Source organism: Electrophorus electricus, chromosome 12 (assembly GCF_041902795.1).
Source record: "Electrophorus electricus isolate QZ-2024a chromosome 12, ASM4190279v1, whole genome shotgun sequence".
Classification (NCBI taxonomy): Eukaryota; Metazoa; Chordata; class Actinopteri; order Gymnotiformes; family Gymnotidae; genus Electrophorus; species Electrophorus electricus.
In genome coordinates this window covers 6,316,991-6,337,157 of record NC_137508.1, presented here as the reverse complement: position 1 = coordinate 6,337,157, position 20,167 = coordinate 6,316,991, and the positions used below count along the sequence as shown (strand labels likewise).

At 44.0% G+C, this 20,167-nt stretch overlaps 1 protein-coding gene across 1 annotated transcript in view; it reads left to right on the top strand.

Annotated features, from left to right (window-relative positions):
- Positions 1-19,972, top strand: part of kcnq5a (potassium voltage-gated channel, KQT-like subfamily, member 5a) — an 83,881-nt gene extending 63,909 nt beyond the window's left edge. Inside the window, exons 3-15 of the mRNA XM_035531887.2 lie at positions 148-274; positions 2,042-2,217; positions 2,866-2,991; positions 4,363-4,473; positions 5,387-5,482; positions 7,547-7,641; positions 8,692-8,718; positions 10,563-10,619; positions 11,554-11,774; positions 14,007-14,112; positions 15,218-15,349; positions 16,681-16,810; positions 17,206-19,972. Of these exons, the coding sequence (XP_035387780.1) occupies positions 148-274; positions 2,042-2,217; positions 2,866-2,991; positions 4,363-4,473; positions 5,387-5,482; positions 7,547-7,641; positions 8,692-8,718; positions 10,563-10,619; positions 11,554-11,774; positions 14,007-14,112; positions 15,218-15,349; positions 16,681-16,810; positions 17,206-18,213 (2,412 nt within the window). The 3' untranslated portion in view covers positions 18,214-19,972. The remainder of the gene's footprint in view (positions 1-147; positions 275-2,041; positions 2,218-2,865; positions 2,992-4,362; positions 4,474-5,386; positions 5,483-7,546; positions 7,642-8,691; positions 8,719-10,562; positions 10,620-11,553; positions 11,775-14,006; positions 14,113-15,217; positions 15,350-16,680; positions 16,811-17,205) is intronic.
- Positions 19,973-20,167: the final 195 nt, after the last annotated feature.

The window sequence follows — 20,167 nt, the reverse complement described above, 5'->3', positions numbered from 1 at the left end:
GGTGAAAAAATAAGGTTAGTCGGCTTGCTGAAACATGACAAATACCATAAAGCCTAATTGACCTAATTTACCAACACAGCACAGTGTGTTAAGACAGTAACGTTGTTAATGAGTGATCTGCTGTTTGCTGTGTGTTGCAATCTGCAGGAGTTTGTCATGATCGTTGTGTTTGGTCTGGAGTACATCATTCGCATCTGGTCTGCTGGATGCTGCTGTCGCTACAGAGGATGGCAGGGTCGGCTTCGCTTTGCCAGAAAACCATTCTGTGTTATAGGTGAGACAGAATCTGTTGCCTTTGAGTGGCTCTTGGTGTGTGCGAGCGTGTGTGCGCGTGTGTCTGTCTAAGCGTATTTAATTACATGTGTGTCTGTGTGAGGAAATTGATTAGGCATCTCTGTGTGGGTGAAAAATGAATTCTGGTGGTAGATTAGAATGGATGGGTTGGACATCACACACACAGAGGTTAAGGAGGATGGGCCTCTTGAGTCACTCTCGCTTTTAGCCATGTAGTTTTCCGTGGAGAGGATTTTAGCATTCCACTTTTAGTTATATGTTTCTCAAAAACGTACACAGGGTAGATGTGTGTGTTTTTCTGTGTGTGCGTGCGCGGCACGCGCTTAACCTAAATGATGTGGCTTAAGCCCTCATTCCTTAAGAAACAGAACTCCATAACTCCTTCAGAGCATCAGTGAGCTAGTTGACCAACAAAGTGTTACGGCTAGCAAAACATGAAGCCCGATGTATTTCCAGTGCTCATTTAAACCTCATTAAAGCATGCACCTGCACACCACACACCCCTCGGGCCCTTAAATAAGCACAGTGGCCCATACACACTAATTAAGCAGTCCTTTTCTCCCCGATCCAGCTCACAGAGTTGAGCAAACACATTTAAAACCATGGTCATTGCGTCAATGCAATCTTTCCTCCAGACTTGTTATGAAGCTTCTGTGAGGTCATGACCTCTTTGCATGTGTTGCTTTTTCATTTCTGATGGACAGCAGTGACTGAATAAAAGATGAGGGCAGGTTGTGTAGGAGAGGAAACCATGAGGGAAACTCCATTCCTCTTAGCTCGGCATAGACCGTCAGGAGGTAGAGTTGTAGGTGCACTGGAGGTCATAACACAGGCTTTGAACGTTTCTTCAAAGTTAAGAGATTTGGAGATGTGAAGGGTCTGTGCAGAGGGTGAGCAGAGCTGAGAATGAAGCATCATTCTCTGGGGGGAAATTCACACTGGCACCTCAAGGTTTGCTTCTGTTTTATTCCCATTCACTGCAACGCTGCGATTTCTAGTTTTGTGGTAATGCATGGTTTTTTATTTACTTTCGTCACTGTGTTTGAATCATAAAACCATTTTTTGTTCCACTTTTTCCCCTTGTTTGAAGTTCTTGTGCACCATTTGGTCTGGAAGAAAATAAGGCTTGTGTGATTTGAGCAAAGAACAATATTGTCCCAGGCAGGCGGCTGTGGTCTGGATGTGAGACCGGAATTTGCTGCTCTGAGAGGATGTGGCTTCACTCTCCTGTACTGGCCCCTTGCTTTGCATCTGATGTATGTGTGCATATGTGTGTGGGTGTGTATATGTGTGTGAGTGTGTGTGCGTGCGTGCGTGTGTGTGTGTGTGTGTGTGTGTGTGTGTGTGTGTGAGAGGGAGATGACAGACATGTGAAATAGCCATCAACTTATTTCACCACTGCACAGTGCCTGTTTTCCAAAGCAGCCCTGGCAGGCGTTTCCCAGGTGCTGGAGCAGGGATGTGGCACTCGCCGGTTGCCTCTGGTTGCCTTGTCAAAACAGAACAAGACAAATACAATAGGAAGAGTGTTGAGAGCGTTGCTCATCACAGATGAGACCTACACTCCAGGGGAGGTTTGTTTTTTTGAGTAAACCCCATCTTGGTTGATGACTAACACAGCTGCACCTTTTCAGCTGAGTGAGACTTTGTAGAAGGCCCTGTTGTAGAGAGTCTCAGGCTTCCGAGGCCGATTCGTCCGTCTCTAAATGGATGTGTTATCGGACCTGTCTGTTTCTCCACATCACAGACATCATCGTGCTCATCGCGTCCATCGCCGTGGTGTCGGCCGGTAGCCAGGGCAACATCTTCGCCACGTCCGCCCTGCGCAGCCTCCGCTTCTTACAGATCCTGAGGATGGTGCGCATGGACAGACGGGGGGGCACCTGGAAACTGCTGGGATCTGTAGTCTACGCTCACAGCAAGGTGAAAGATTTGTTTCTTGCTCAGCGTAATAAAATGGATCATTTATTATAAGCCTACGGGCTTTGCTTAAGACTGAGAACTTAGTGAAGTGTAAACAGCTCTTGGACTTCCGTTCAAATAAATTTTCCCTTAACTACAGTGCGACGAGGAAACTCGAGACTACCACCTGAACTTTCGCAGTAAACACTAGTCCAGAGTGCTTCGTGAAAGCCCACGGAGCCAGCAAAGAGTGGGTGAAATAAGTGGGTGCTAGAGCTGGAAGAATGCTCCGCCTGCCCTCCGCCGTAAAACACAGCAGCACAAAGGCTAGATGCGACCCAGAAACCCGGGCAGATGACAGATCTGAGCAGGGTAAAGCCCTGCCAGGCCTGGTCCCTAAAGGCTGCGTACGTGGCCCTGTCCACCCCCGGCTGGCAGCCTGCTCTCCTCCTCCCCCCCTGCCGCTGCCGCCATGGGCACCAGCCGACCCGCATGCTCACTCCCCCCCTCCCTCGGCCAGCCGCCGCTTCGTGGACAGCTTGTGGGCTGCAGCCGTGGCCCGCAAAACGGGCACTTTGCCTTCCAATTGTCCCGTTCCATCCTGCATTACTGTGCGTCCCGCTGACGGGTTTCTGGCACACTGTGACACTCTGCGCTCTCCTTGTACAGGAGCTGGTGACTGCCTGGTACATTGGATTTCTGGTACTGATCTTCTCCTCGTTCCTGGTTTACTTGGTGGAAAAGGAGTTTAACAAGCAGTTTGCCACCTATGCTGACGCCCTCTGGTGGGGAACGGTGAGTCTTTATGGCGCTGTGGCGTCGTGTTCTTCAAGATGACCGCCTCTCATGGTTTTCTCCCTTTCCCTCTCACACACGAACCAATAACGTAACTGTCATTTGCAGTACTGTAACTGTTTCGATTGTCCCACATGATAACCAAACCAATTAGGAACATCTTTACATCATGCTGTCAAATCTACTCTAATCGAGCCTTCCTGTTTGCTTCTTATAAGTGCAATTTTTCCTTATTGTCTCCTTCACACAAGAATCAACACAGGGCCACTACAATCACTATTGTGCTTCAGTATGTTCCCCATTCTGCAGTAATTACAACACTGGATGAAAGAACACAGCAGTGTGCACGTCATGTCTGTTGCCACCCAGAATTAACAAACCAATCAACAAAAAAATGATTTCACTGTCGCGCAAGGAAAAGCCACCATAGTGTAGGTGACCTGAGGCGAGTCAGTGCAAGTCACCTGCCTGAGAGAGACTGCGTGCGGTGGCGGGCCAGTGCTGGACAGCTGAGAGGGAATTACTGCGCTCAGCCCAGGCCAATGTGTGGAGTAGCCAGGGGGACAGCAGCCTTGAGCAGTAAAGTAGAAGAGCAAGAGTCTGGCTGTGTGTGTGTGTGTGTGTGTGTGTGTGTGTGTGTGTGTCTGCATTTGTGTGTATTATGTTTGTGTACGTGTGTATGTATGTATTTGTGTGTGTTCGTGTCGGTGATTTGTGTGTATGTGTGTGCATATGTGTCTGTGGGTATTGTGTGTGTGTGTGTGTGTGTGTTCGAGTGTGTGAGTGTCAGTGATTTGTGTGTATGTGTGTGTGTGTGTGTGTGTGTGTGTGTGTGTGTGTGTGTACTTTCAGGCCCCATCGAAAGCCGCAGCATGCTCAGCATTTGACAGATCGTTCACTTTTAATAGATGTGTTGAATTTGCTTTGGCTAGGGCTTTGTTGAAGCATTCCCGGCCTGCAAGAATCCACAGCTCTCACTTACTGGTGTGGAAAGCAGAGGGAGCCGTTAGATTAATGCCTTTTTTCCCGTACGCAAGCTACTCATTTATTACTCTCACAGAGGGACGGGGGTTACACAAACGTCTGTGCGGCAGTAACTCCAGAGTCTGCCTCTGTTTGCCTTTAGATCTACATGGCCTTTTATTAACGCAGACCAGACAGGGTTGTTGTAAGTGCAGCAGCGTGTCCGGCATGCGGCTTTCACGGCGCTGCATCGTGGCCCCGCTGCTGTCTCCACAGCTGCCTTCCAGCGTGGTGCCTGTGTGCGTGCACAGGAAACTGCAGCATGCGCCTCCCTCACCCTCCGTCATCCAACCCTGCCCACCCGCACTGCACTTTTTCTGACCCCGCAACCTACCTTCTCGCCCTCAGATCACCCTCACCACCATCGGCTACGGGGACAAGACTCCACAGACGTGGCCGGGCCGGCTGCTCTCGGCGGGGTTCGCCCTCCTCGGTATCTCCTTCTTCGCCCTGCCCGCGGTGAGTATGTTGAACACAAGCCTAGCACGGTTGTATAGCACAGAGAAAGCAGCCTAGTTTGGCTTGGTGTTAGTGGGCTATATCATTTCTGGGAACCATGCAGGTAACTAAACTGCATTTCAGTTCCCATATATAGTGGAGCGGTAGCTCCAAAATAGGTCATGTTTAGGTCTTTATTTTCTGACTCTAGGTCATGAATCCAATCTGAAAACAGGAGAATAATTTGTTTCACAAAGTTCCACTCCCTGTTTTTGTGCTCATCAAATTTGATCCGCTTGCTAAGACGTCTGTGTGTGTGGTAGGTCACCCCATGATATTAATTCAAGGTGTCTCAGTTCGGTGTTCAGATCCATATATGTGTCCTTCCAGTACAGGGATGGCTTCCAGCTCTATGTGGCTAATATTATTTCAGGACTGCAGTGGTTCTCTGAGCTCTCACAAGTAAAGATTCATATCGGTCAGGTGTCACACACCAACCAAAATCACTTCCAATTGTTCAAATAAACCTTCGTCAGAAACACTGCCTTTCATGTGGAGTGTGTTCATATATCTAAGTGTACATCAGTTATTAATGAGCCCCAAAGGTAGATGTTTTTTCACACTCTGTTTATCAGTCTTTAACTGTCTGTTCCTTTCTGTCAGGTATGGTGTGTCCTACACACTTTCATGCTCCCTCAGGCCATCTTGTACTCAGACTGTTATGCAGAGGGCAATTAGGAGAATGTAGTGAGGATCAAATGCTTTGCCAATGCTGCTAAATAACAAATCAATAAATCAGCATTTGTATTTGTGTGTGTGTGTGTGTGTGTGTGTGTGTGTGTGTGTGTGTGTGTGTGTGTGTGTGTGTGTGTGTATGTGTGTGTGTGTGTGTGTGTGTGTGTGTGTGTGTGTGTGTGTGTGTGTGTGTGTGTAGGGAATTCTAGGCTCTGGCTTTGCTCTAAAGGTACAAGAGCAGCACAGACAGAAACATTTTGAGAAGAGAAGAAACCCAGCTGCCAGCCTAATACAGGTAAAGCCTGCACTGGCCTATCTCAGGGATGAAGAAAAGTGATGAAATATGTAAACCCTGCACAGTAACACAGTAACTAATTAAACAATAGAGATGAATGGATTCATAAAAGACCATTTGAATGTTAATGTATATATTCAGTGTCATCTACATTTGCGTAGTAGACACTTGGTATGGATGTGTGACTCCACTACTGGGTAGATGAGCAGTTCTGAAATAATGGCCCCTTCCCTTGGGCTGAGAGGGGAGCTTGGCCTGTTGAGGCTGTTTGGGATTTTCCATCTGCCTCAGCCAGTCTTTTCTCATCTATTTTCTGTACATGTAAAACTCAGTTTCAGCAGGCTCTTGTGCATTTTGTTGAAGACAAGAGAAAGTGAACAATAACATGCACACGTACACACACACACACACACACACACAGAGAGAGAGAGAGAGAGAGAGAGAGAGAGAGAGAGAGAGAGAGAGAGATTTCATTGAAGCCCATTATCATCTATTAGAGCCAAAAGAAACAGAAACAGTATTTATTATGTGTTTCAACGGAAGGAATTTTGTTTGAGGGTTTCCACAAGGATAATAGTTTTTCCTAATAGACAGAACCATCCTCCTTTAGATAAATAGAAACAAATTTGCCCCAGGAAAGTGTGTCCTTTACAAGCATACACAACAATACCCACATCCAGTAAATAAAGGCATTTTACTGACTGAAAGAATAAAAAATGAACTATTTATAACTATTCCTTGTGATAAGAACCCTGATTTAAAGAGTCTTTCTTTACCTAGGTCATTCTTCATAGCTTCAACGTGTTGCTGCAGAATATTCTCACTGGATTAATCAATTCCTTTTCCTCTCCTGTAACTTTTTTTTTTTTTTAGATGCAGAATCTACAGCGAAAACTTACCAATAAGCTCACGTTTTAACCATGACCTTAATTTTTCAGAAACAAAGGGAAAAAAAAGTCACATGCCACGGTGCATCTTTGTTGGTGTGACGTTCACCGCCGGCGTCCGGCGTAAGAACAGGGGCGCGTGAATCTGAACGAGCCCTCCTGGCTCGAGACTTTTCTTTCAGAGTCTTTTCACGCTCGCGAGCGCTACGAGCGAAAGCTGTTCGTTGCGCCACGCTTCCCCTGTGCTCGTGTGTGCTGGGGGCATGTGTGTCATGGTTCTACCGTCGCATTTTTCTTTTCTTTCAAAATGATTCACTTTTCCTATATCACGTCCTCATTTCGTTCCTGTTTCTGTTTTATGTACAACACAAAGCTACCAAACCTAAACCTCTATTTTTTTGTTTGTTTGTTTGTTCTGGTTTGCTCTATAAATGTATTGTTTATTGAATTATCTATTTATACCTCTTACATTCAAAGGAATGAATCCTATGGGTTGTCATTATTTTTATTTGGCTAAATACTATTATCAGATCTATTTATCATTATTATAAATGGGACTTTTTCCAACCTCTCCTAATATCCTCCTCTAACTGTTTGAATGTTATATGTGTCTCACCAGGCAATAAGACATTTTTTCAGTGTTGCCACTTTTTGTCCTAAATACAATACCTACTAATTTTAAAAAGCTGCCACCTAAGAACATTTGGAATGATTTGAAGGAAGGAAGTCAACACTAAATCAACAGCCATTCACTGAACAAATGTCCTGTAGTGAAAGGTGGCCTGTCTTCCTGGCTATGCCCTCACCATTCTGATGTCCTTCTGCACTCGTCTCCATGCGTGTGTGTGTGTGTGTGTGTGTGTGTGTTTGGGTGTGTGTCCTGCACCAGGCTGCGTGGCGACTCTACTCCACAGATTGCTCCAGAACATACCTGACTGGCACCTGGCGGTACTTTATAAGTGTTTTCCCTCTCCAAAGGCATGTATCCATGCAGTCCACTGATGACAAAACTCTGACCTGAACTGGTTTTTACTAATCTGCTTCTTTATTTTTTCTTTTGTTTGTTTGTTTGTTTATTTTCCTTTTTCCAACCCCCGCTCTCTTCTGGCCTTGTGTACTTTTCTTTTGGGTTTCCATTTTTTCCTCTCTGTTTTCCTTTTGTATACTCTGCACGTAGTGTGTTTGGCGTAGTTATGCGGCTGATGAGAACTCGGTTTCCATTGCTACCTGGAAGCCTCATTTGAAGGCGTTGCATACCTGCAGCCCTACAAAGTAGGTACAACTCTGGCAGCTGGTGTTGTATTTGGTGTCTGTGCTTCTGTGACCTTTGCCCCCCACCTCCACCTTTACCAAAAGATCTGCGTCTCCAAACATAATTGCATCTTTACACTCCCTCTTCCTGTATTCACCCGTTTAGCTCAGGTAAAGTCTGCAGTCACCAGACCACTAGGGCTGTGTGCTGCGCACAGAGTGACACTTCAGTCGATATAAAAAACAGAGACCCTGAGCGGTCTTCTTTTTTTCTGTAGGTGCAGTATGTGGGGAGATACTCTCTCCTAGTTATGCAGGCCTGATTTGAAAGGCGAGACTGAATGACTATAAGTGTAAACTGTCCTTCAGGAGCCTGGACATACTGTGCAAGCTACCTGCAGACACACGCACGCACACACACACACACACACACACACACACACACACACACACACACACACACACACACACACACACACACACACATTCAGACAGAAGCATAACATTGTTTTTCCAGTAATCACTGAGTTCCGGTCCATTTTCAAGCTAAATTAGCCTTGCTAGAGCTTACCTAGACAGCTTGATTGTGCATTGCCTGTTGACTGCATGTCTGCTTGGTGTTCTGGGCCTGCTTATATTATCTTCCGCTCTCAGTTTTTCCAGTTTTACATGGTACGCTTTGTTTTCTGATTCTTACTGTGTGTGTGTGCGCGTGTGTGTGTGTCTGTCTGTGTATGTGTGTGTGTGTGTGTGTGTGTGTGTCTGTCTGTGTGTGTGTGTGTGTGTGTGTGTATGTGTGTGTATGTGTGTATGTGTGTATGTGTGTGTGTGTGTGTGTGTGTGTGTGTGTGTGTGTGTGTGTGTGTGTGTGTATGTCTGTGTTTGTATGTATTTTCTGTCTCCCTTGACTTACAGTATACTATTTTGTGTTTAACACAGCAAGAAATATATTGATGATTCATTCATATGAAAGATTCAGTATATTTCAGACTCCTGTATGCTCCTGTTTCTCATATAAAGAATTCATTTCCTGACCCTGTTCTCCTCTCTGTTTCTAACTAACAACTGAAGGAGAGACCAGAGCGAATCTGCCACCAGGTTTGTTATTCTTATATTGTACACCATCTGTGTATTCATGTCCACCGGAATGCATTTTTGCCTGTGTAATATCACTATAATAAATTATAATATATAATAAATAGTATCACTTTATTGTGTCTCATGCTAAAGTAATGCTGCTTACATTGTTAGCTATTTTGGAATAGCCATTGTACTCAGGAATAGCAACTGCACTGTAGAGAAAAGCAGCCTATTCAGAGTTCAGATGGCAGAATGTCTATGAAAACATGAAGATGCTTATATGTGTGTGCATGTGTGTGTTAGTGTGTGTGTGTGTGTGTGTGTGTGTGTGTGAGAGAGAGAGAGAGAGAGAGAGAGAGAGAGAGTGTGTGTGTGTGTGTGTGTGTGAGAGAGAGAGAGAGAGAGAGCGAGAGAGAGAGAGAGAGTGTGTGTGTGTGTGTGTGTGTGTGTGTGTGTGTGTGTGTGTGTGTCTGTGTCTGTGTAAAACAGAGATAGAGAGAGAGAGGCTGTGTATACATTATGCCTGGCTGTAATTGAGCATAGAGCACAGTACCAAATGTCTCTGTGGATCACAGACAGCAGTTTGATGCAATTTTTCCATTCAAATTTTATATATGTTAGTGATTAAATATCACTCCAGCCAACACACACAAGTGATTATTAAAAGCCACAGAGAAAGCAGAGTGGCAGAGAAAATGAAAGAGGTTCTATTTAATATATAAGGTCTCTCTCTCTCTCTCTCTCTCTCTCTCTCTCTCTCTCTCTCTCTCTCTCTCTCTCTCTCTCTATATATATATATATATATATATATATATATATATATATATATATATATATATATATATATATATATATCTTCTGTATTTGCCACTTATGTCCATCTACATATCTACAGTAACAGGTTATGTTTAGCCATAGCATAAGCTCTGTCACTGGATACTTAAATGTGCTGATCATGTGCTTTGCTGTGTTAATTTCCTTGTCATTTCAGCTTGGCTCATTACTGGTGCTCTGTAAATAATGGCAAAATCAAAGTCTTTTTACTATTTCAACTTACACTGGTTTTAATTAGCAGTGTAATTGGATTTTGGGTGTGTGGCGCAGGGCTAAGTGAAGCAATTTACAGTTCCCTTGGTGGGTGGCAAATATGTGTCTTCAAATAGTTATCTGAACCTTAAAGGCACAAAACAAAAAGCTAAGGCTTAAATGCCCCTAGCAGCATGTGTAGGACTGTCTACATGAGCCGCCACAATAAAATTACTTGACATTTTTGCAGTGTGATGCGTTTTACTGGCCAGAGTGATGCTGTTCTAGCAGAACAGTGCTACTGTAATTGACTTAAAGTAACTTTCTCAAAGACTAGTTTTTATTTCCTGAAGTGTGTGGGTGGGCTGCATTTGTATGTTTTGTGTATGTGTTGGAGGAGGACATATATGTTGCTTTTTGTGGTGACCAAATGTCTCAGTGAAGACTGCAAAACGATGACATTTTTGTGTTATTGATGTTGTTGCTGTTGTTGATTCAGGTTTTATTTAAAAAACTATGACATTATTTCAACATTAATAAATAAGTATATACAAGTAAATTGAAATGCCCCACAAATATAATAATACAAGACTGTGTGTGTGTGTGTGTGTGTGTGTGTATAACTCGTGTACATGTGCATGTAACTTGCCACCCACTATGCTTTTAATACTATACTGAACATAGAATAACAAATTCAGAAGTACTTGGCCTTCTACTATACAACCAATTATGTGTCTGTGTTTCCAAATCACTTATTTGTTTGTTCCACTTAAGGAAATCAGCTAATTCTTTACGATCTCACTAACCCATGCTCGTGTGTCTTCCACGCTGCCTAGTAAGGGTCATAGTAGTAGGCAGAAGCTCTTCAGGAGGTATACCACAAGGAAATATAGGTACACAGCATCCCCTCTGTTCTGGCCACGTAACTAGTGAGAATGCTGACTAACCGCAGCTGCATGGATGATGACAGACACTCCTAATATCCCCTCAGTCTCCTCTTTTTGAGCCTGCCAAGGCATTCTAACAGGGAGTTTAGTCTTCTGCCTCGTGCCTGTTGCCTGAAGAACTAGGCTAGCGCAAACATGTGCTCGGAGAGCACACTGAATATAAGAGAAATCTGATTTGTGAATGACTGTTTGTGTCCTGCATGATTTGATGCATTTCATAAATGGAGATGTCTCTAGCAAATGCACTGCTGCAGTTGGGATCCCAGGTCTGCTGAAGGGAGTTATGTGGGAGGTGTGGTTGTAGATCTAAACAGCAGGCTTTCGGATCTTAGACATCAGGTTTTCCTTCGTCTGTCGGAAGCTGAAGCTAATTCCAACTGCATTTTGCATGTGCATGCGTTTAACTTCTGCTTACAGTCAGCCCTTTGCGTAGCACTATCTGTAAGCACTGAGGGCTTACCCAGCCAGGCTCCAGTCCATACCACCTTTGCACATTTACCTTTGTGCCTTGGTATGGTACCAATGGGTACATGCTGGTGTTTAGGTACAGGACATTTCAGGATATGTTTTCATAATAAGGAAAAGTCCTACTGTGGCTATTCAGTAAAGCCTTAATTCTGTCATCTTTAAACAGAATTACAATGAAAGTGTTTCTGCATTTGGACTTAGCGAGCTTAGGCATTGAATTAAAAGAGCCAAAAACAACAATAAACAGGCTAAACAGTTGTGTCTTATTTATTCACTCCTGCCAGTTGTGCATACTCTGTTTAACAGATCTTTCATCTTTTCTCTCTCCTCTCACCCCTCCTTCCCCCTTCTCTTCATCTTTCTTCTCTTCTTGTGGGTCTTGGCGCTTGCGTCCCCACTCGTTGTCCTGTAGTCATAAGCTGAGTTTTAGGGAGCGCGTGCGCATGGCCAGCCCTCGTGGTCAGAGCATTAAGAGCAGGCAAACCTCACTGAATGACCGCCGCTCCCCCGGCACCGAGGCAGCCACGGAGGGGAGCAGCCCGGCCAAGGTGCAGAAGAGCTGGAGCTTTAACGACCGGACACGCTTCCGCCCCTCCCTCCGGCTCAAAAGCCAATCACGGACCGTGCCTGAAGGTGGGAGGGCCTTTCTGATTAGCCTGACCTGATGGCTTGTGGGATCTTTGGGGCTATTACTGTGAATATGTAAAATGTTTTGTAGTTTAAAAGATTAGAAGCTATGATGTTAATGAATTGTCAATCTGACTGCAATGAATATTAGCAGTGTAATATATATCCAGTTAAAACTAAAACAGTTTAAAAATGTAAGCCTTTACATTTTGGAACTGTGGAACCCAGTTCAAGGTTTTGAAAGCTGAATAATATGTAGATCAACCTTTTCTCCTTCTCTCTTTGTCCTCTGCCATGTTTAAAATAATTTGGAATATTGATAGCCCAGGTTGGTTTGATTGATTCTGAATTGTTCGCCGAGTTTGGAAATTAGATTGCAGACGTTTCGTCACCAATCGAGGAGACATTAGTGCAGTGCATAATTATTCATTTGTTTGTTTCTATGTTTTTATTTATGTTTAGAAGGCCGTCTAGTTGGGTATATGCAGGGGGATTAACCCTCTGAATACTGTGCCGCAAGCCCCAAGAGCAGCCCTGATGAGGGGATGACTCCTTTCAGACTCAGGGTTCTGCTGAACAGCAGTGCTGCTTAACTTGTATTGAGAACTTCATACACGTGTGTTTTAACAAGACAGTTACTTATAAGACAAGACAGCACTACACACCTAAGATACTAAAAATATCCTGATCTATTTTTGAATTGGTTGGCATTACCTCCACCCACAGCTGAAGACATTTGTGTGTGCTCAGTTTTGCCAAAAGGTTTTGCACGGCTACATCTCTGTGCGAATCCCTGTGCAGCAGCACGAGTGCCATGGGGATGCTCAGCAGGGCACCTGGTGGGTCCAAATTCCCCGTAGGCAGCTGCACGGCAAGCGGTGACACAGGCCCAGGTTGGGTGGAGGGTTAATGACCGCTGTGGTTCCGTCACTGCTTACGCTGACTCAGCAGAAAGCCGCAGGGAAGCGTTTTGCGGCTGTTATAAGTAGAGCCCCCGTCTCCGAGCACCCCGGGTGAGGGGGTGGGGGGGTGGCTCACGGCGTGCCAAGCTCAGCTGCTTCTCTAATGGCTCCTCTGCGGCTGCACATGCATGCTGAACATGAGTATCCTGTTCAGATTTCCTGATATGCAATGCACACCTGGACTCTCACTGTTTTTACTGAATACTGAGAAAATCATGACCAATCGGAGACACTAGCTATATGTGTTCTGTGGGTGATTTTATAAATTGTGGCACTCACAAACAAATGTCATTATTTTGGCTCAAATATCTAAGGCTATTCTTATATATTTACATTGCAAGATATCCTGATCATAGTATACAGCAATACAATTATACTATAGTAGGTTTTTTTGTCTATAGGCATGTTGTATTGGTTTATTTCCTCTCCTAGTGCCTACTTAACCTGCTTATATGTCCAAAGTGTACAGGAGCATCAGGAGGTACAGGCCGATGGCCCTCAGGTCTAGATGAATAGGATAAAGGCCTTATATCCCTCCGTAGCCCAGCCCAGAGTCATTTATAAGCGTCCACTGAGGGGGAGAGTGAATCTCAGAGAAGTGCTGAGCTCTGCAGTTCATGAGTAATCTCACCACTACAACCGTTTTTCCTACACTACAACCGTTGTGCTTTACAACATAGCTGGCCCGTTACACAACAGTATATCTCGTTAAGAAAGTACCATTCAGATCATCCGCAGGTTCTGAGCTTTACTGGAATGTAATGTGGTGAGCACATATGGTTTAGTGCGTGGAATTCAGTCTGCTCTTCAAAGAGTCCTGAAGCATTCGGTCTAAACCTGCATTGCTTTGGCATGATTTTTAGCCTTAAGTATGTGAATATTTAAACCTTTGTTTAAGTTATGAGATGAAGATTTTGACCCTTTGCGAACAGGTGTAGGCTGTCCAACAGCATGGGAGGGCTTTGTCCTGAATGCTGAGTTAATTCAGCGCTGTACTGTTTCTCCCATGCCTTCTCCTTCTCCTCCTCCTCCACTTCCTCCTCCTCCTCCTCCTCCTCCTCCTCCTCCTCCTCCTCCTCCTCCTCCTGTATTCAGCTGATTGATTTCAGGATCAATGACAATCCACTGTCAGACGGTTCCAATCTAAATGATAGAGTTTTGTTTTCTGCATCCTTATGGGTCATGTGCATTCTGCTTTTTGGGGCTTGCTCTCTTGCCCCCTGTTTCTCATCCACCGTGTCTGCTCTCTCTCTGCACAATCACCTCTTGCTCATAGCTGACAGTCTGGGAGGAGATGACTGTTTTGATGAGAAGGGCTGTCACTGCGATATCTCGGTGGAAGATCTGTCTGCTCCTCTGAAGACAGTCATCAGAGCTGTCAGGTGAGCTGACAAGCTCAGACTGCGTTCAAGACTATGGGGGCCCACTCTTGTGTGAACCTGCGAGAGCACACACTCTGATGAGATAGGTGCACAAGACTAGTACAAACAAAAGAGAAACAAAGGCCATCAAGTATGGGTGGATTTCACATTCCTGCCAGCCTGTGCAGCTAAGAGCCATGACATTACACTTCAGGCTTCTCTGTCTTGCTGAGCTGGCCTACTGTTACTCCAGAAGACCCCAACCCTTCTAGCTGTGCCAAGTCAAAAGGTCTTTGCAGAGCAAAGCAGTTACACTTTAGCCCTCTGTTTTCTCAGGGTGTCCAATAGTCACACTCACAGCTGCTTCCACTTACACGCTAGCTCATCTCACATGCGTCTAAGCATTCCTGACACTGGACACAGGATTTAAAACTGTATGTTACTGAGATCCGTTCACCACTACATCAATATTTTAGTTCCCCATAGAATGATTCTCTAAAAAACTGACCATACTCCAGTGACCCTAATGTTTTCCTCCTGTGGAGACTTGTGTGATACTGGTGAGAAAATTGTTCCGCTGTAACAAATTACAATCTGAACTCTCTTGTGGTTTCTTTTAAGCTTTATAGTTAATGCACTCTATACCACACATATGGTTTGTCATCTCCCTCTAGTGACCTAAAATAAAAACTGCAACATTAAGCCCTTGTACTTTACCTTGTAATTTCATTAGAGCAACAAGCAATGAAATAAGGACTGTGATGAAGTATAATTAAAACAGATTTGGATCTCAGAAATATCCATAACTATGACAAGAACTGTGTTTAATATGTTTGATATCTTAAAGAATGAATCACTCAAGTGGCTGTCAGCTTTATTGTACTTTTACAAATAGGAAATACATTTTTATACAAACTGTCTTGACTTTCAGATAAGTTAGTGCAAGATTTTGTGCTTCAGCTCAAAAATAGCTGAGATTATGATATAAAAAGAGCTTTAAATGTTTGCTTTTCAGCTTTAATAGCTCTATACCTAATTTAAATTACATTAAATTAAAAAACACGAAAAGCCATCTGCTGTTACGGGAGAGGTGGGACGTTAGTTGTGTCTTTTACCTTTTTTCCAGGATAATGAAGTTCCATGTGGCCAAGAAGAAGTTTAAGGAGACCCTTCGGCCGTATGATGTGAAAGATGTGATTGAGCAGTACTCGGCCGGACACTTGGACATGCTGTGCCGCATTAAGAATCTCCAGACCAGGTTAGAGTAGACTGACTCCTGCAGGCTATACGCGTAAACACATTGTTGAAAACACACTTCCAGCCCTGCCATTTCTGCCCTTCGCTCACGGCCACTCACGTCTTAACGTGCAACACACAAACGACGGCATAAAACACCGAGCGACTGCGTATATATTGCTGACTATATCTGAACTTGTGCTGCATTTCCTTGTTTGGGCTCTCCTGTTCAGGATGGATATAACAGTGGCTCAACCACAGACCCACAAGCAGCAAAGCCAAACCATTTTCTTCCCAGCGTTTGTACCGCAGCTGAGCCAAGAGGAAGCAGTCGGGGGCAGGGTCAGCTCACCCAGAGTCCCCTGCTCCATTACCGCATATAGACAGAATGAAGATGAGTCAAAGCTTAGGCTCTGTGTCTGGGTCATCCTTGTCTGTCGCTATGTGACACTTATGCATCTCAGACATTTCAAGAAGCATTCATTTTTCAGCAGCTCAACTTTTAATGCATTTCTGAATACATGGTACATTTAGTACAGCACAGCTGTTGTATCACTGATAAAGTAAGAAGCTTAAGCTGTCTTGCAATGTCTGTGTGTACCTGCTCATGGCTTCATAATATTCTTTCCTTGTTTGAAATGAAATTCAGGGTTATTTTAATAATTCCATGACATCATGCATGCTGTTTTTTTGAATGTGTAACTTACTTTGATCTGTGTGGGGGTTTTTTTTCCCAATGTGATTAATGAAACTAGCTCCACACTGAGTGAATTTTACTGCATTATGCTTAGACATTTGGTATGTTTTGAGTATTGCTTGTGCTGCTGTTGCTTGGAGGAGCTTAAATGGATTCCTCTCCTCTCCTTGTCTCATAATGCAATGTTAAAAATAGACCTCTCTCTCTCATGAACAGACTGGCCATAGGCTTCAGTCCACGGCAATCCCTCAGCACCAAATCCAGGAATCCGTCTTCTTCCTCTCTGCATTAATCCAAACCCGGACAAAACATGTCAGCTCAGGGTTAGAGTCCTACCTAGTCATCCCTGTCAGGCAGTGCAGATACTTACCTGATTTAATGTGCAGGTCCAAAAGGGTCCACAGCTGATGATCTGGTGAACATTAAAGTGCAAAGTCTAAAGTGCATTTTGGATAACTTATACTGCATTCATACCATACAACATCACTGCATATTATGGTGATCTTTAAAATGTGTTAATGGTTCAAAAGGTTCAAAATGGATTGCTGGTGTCTTTTTGAGACCCCTAGATTAGAGGAGACCCACCATAGAGGAGATCCACCTTTCCAGGCATGTGTGCCTTCTTTCTGTGCTTATTCAGTGCTTCTGTGTCGCAGGGTGGATCAGATCTTGGGGAAAGGACAAATACCAATGGACAGGAAGATGAGGGACAGGATCCTCCCAGAAGGGGAGGCTCTGGAGCATGACGTGAGCATGCTGGGCCGTGTGTGTAAGGTAGAAAAACAGGTGAGCTATCCGCCAACACTGACAAGAGCCAACTAAGCAGAGATTCAAATCTTAAAGTTTGTTAATAGTCTGTCATTATTAATATGTCAGAAGATAAAAAGCACTAAAACAGATTAACCAAAAGCACTATAAACACACATATCATCCACAGATGTACATGAGTGTGCTGTTATGATTGCCATTCTTTAAATATAAACTGGATGCTGCTACAGCATGTGTGTTGTCATGCCATACATATTGAATGAATTTTGCATGATTGTAAACTGGCCACATGTATTTTTAGTGAGTGATAGGAGGCTTTTTTCTTTATTTCATAGTTCTTAAAGAAACACAGAATGGTAGAAAATATGAAAAATTGCTAACCTGTCTAATTAATTCTGTTTCAATGGATGTAGGTGCAGTCCATTGAGTCAAAGCTGGACTCATTGCTGGATATCTACCGCCAGGTTCTCCAGAAAGGTTCTTCCTCAGTGCTGAGCCTATCAGCTCTTCCTCTATTTGAGCTGGAGCAGACCTCTGACTATCGCAGTTCCATTCAGAGTAAGGATCTGTCCTGTTCTACAAAGCCCACAGGCAGTGAGCTTTCCTGCTCTGCCAGTGCTAACCTGCCACACGGCCTACAGCTTGTCCTGGCCCCCAGCGAACTCAACCTGGGCAGTAGCTACCCAACCTCCACCTCCTCATTTTCACCTTCTCCACTGCTCCAGAACAGACCTTCTAGCCCGGACAGCTTCTACCCAGCTTCTCCCCCGCCCATACTAACCCCCAACAACCTTTCCCGAGGTCATCCCAGCTTCCCAGAGCTGAGCAGGACTCTTCCTGCCACCGTCCCCAACACGCACACCCTCCAGCTGCCCCCCATGACCCCGCTGCCTCCAAGCAGGCCTTCAAGTCTGATCTCAGAGACACTGCAGGAAAGCAGGGTGGAGAGCCCTGGCACCTGTCTGCTGAACACCCAGACTGAAGCTGTTTCTGACAGACAGGCGAAGTGTTCTCAGAGCAGGGTGCAGCTAAGGAGCAGAGCAGAGCGGAGTCCCAAAGAAGAGGGCTCCTGGAGGAGACACTTGAGTCTTGAAATTAATCCACTGGGGGTCATGTCTTCAACAGCCACCAACCCACTGCAGGCAGAACGGGGGCTGGGGAAGTCTCTCTCCGCTCAAAACCTCATGCTGCCATCTGGTGGGGACTGTCACCCCAACCTGTCTGCTCGGAGTAGTGGCAGCAGCAACAACGAGTCCAATGACCGGGAAACCCTGGCTGACTGGGGCGAGGCAGAACTCTTCATCAATGACGAGGAACTGGCCACCAGTGAGGTCAACATCAACCTCCTCCCCCAGCAGAGCACGGATGCTAACTTCTCCTCTGAGCTTGTACAAACGGGAGCCGGGCAAGCTTATAAATAGGCTGAGCCCACAGGCAGCTCAGAGTCCCTGAGCCTGTCTTATGTTCGCCTAAAGTGACCCCAACACACAGTGGCCTCACTGTGGAGACTGGACATCACCTCTATTCCCTTATGTGCTTTTTCCCCCCAAAGGAATGGGTGTGCCAGCTTCACACCCTTTGTTTTCTAAGCAGTGTCATTCGGTGAAAAGACATTGTTTTTCTCATAACTTTATGTTCATACATTTCATTGCATGGGTAAGTTGTCAGAAGGGATCATTTAGTAAGAAAAAGGTCAATTGCATTAAAAATCAAATGAAAGATTATGGTACTGAATGAGTTTGATCTCAGTCTTGCATGGGCACTGCATGTTTAAAACGCAACAGCACAGATTGAGAGTATTTATGCATTTATGATTATTAAACCCCTACGCAGTCTTAGAATTCAGTCTGTTCTTTATACTCTATTCATAAATGTATTGTCTTACTTAGCCAACAAATCAAATCTTTTACCAGTGTTGGTAACAGGCACTGTGCATATCTGTGACTGCCTATAATGTTTTGTTCAGAAGAGCTTAAATTCTCCCAAGGATACACTATTAATCCCCCTGAGTGGTTGGGCTCTTGTATTCTTCACTACACAAAGAAATTAAATACCTTAAGCTGCTTTTATTTTGGTGGGGGGGGGGGGGGGGAGACTTTAAACTGATCCATTCCATTTAAGTATATTAGAGGACTGATACAACAACAAATTGTATTTATGGCCTACATTACAACAAATTAATACTACAACAAATGATCAAGTTAAAGTCTTCACTTCTTGTTTATTTAAGTGATTGCTTGGTAACTTGTACCAACATCATTATTTTATAATTTTGTAAGTCTGTTTTTACTGTGTAGCATATGTTACATACTTTATCATTTATATTGTTTTATTCTGTAGCCTGCAGTCTTAAACCCAAAATGCCCATCAGTCTCCATTTTTCTCCTAATGTTCCATTCAGTTCCTACTCTGAGTGGTATAAAAATGCTTTTGCTGTTGATCAAATATAACTTTGAATGTAACGTATATCATTATTTTATTATCTGTGTGTGAGCCATGCTTGGTGAGCCATGCTTGGCCGTGTTGAAGTTGATTTTAAACTGTTCAGGCCTCTGGGGTTCACACTGAGGATGATATTGGCACTGTAGCCTGCAGCAATTGGAAGCACAATTGTTCAGAGATTTAGGAGAAACCTACAAATGTGATGAATGGTTTTTACATGAATATTTGTAATCCAGGTACATAGAAAAGGTGGTACATAAGATTCTGAACGTTGATTTGTTTTGTTGTTGTCTATGGATTCTCTAGCCTATGGAGTATGTTTGAGTTGCAGAGTAATTTTGTAGAATAATATTAATAATCTGCGTAACACTTTGTTTTGTTAGTAAATGCTTCATGATGCCTGTCTGCCTTTTATTACGATATGACCTTCCTGCGGTACTCTTACTCTGAACTCTTATGGAAACTGTTAAGAATTTAGGTTGGGATAATTGCACATTCTGCCTGGCTGTGAACTTAGTTCATGTCTTTTAGTTAAAAGCAACGTCTCTTTTGTTTGCCACAAATTCAGTAATTTATTACACAAAACTGGCCTTAATATACATGCTCGATAATGTTAGAGTTCTGTCATGCAGATTAATTTATTACAACTGTGTGCACATAACAGAGTTGATGCTCTGGGATTGAAAAATGCAAAATGAAATTTTATCATACTTCAATAAACAAAAGACTTGAACAGAATTTTGTGCTTGTGTAATTAGCCAGTCGTTGTTTCATGTATTAAAATATATTTTAAGATTAGTATTTAACAAATCCTTACCCATTAATAATAAATAAACGCATGCATACAAACATGTACGGCATCAGATACCAGCCGTCCAAATCAAAAGGCAATGGTAGGTGACGTCAGCAGACGTTGATCGGCTGCCGGCTGCC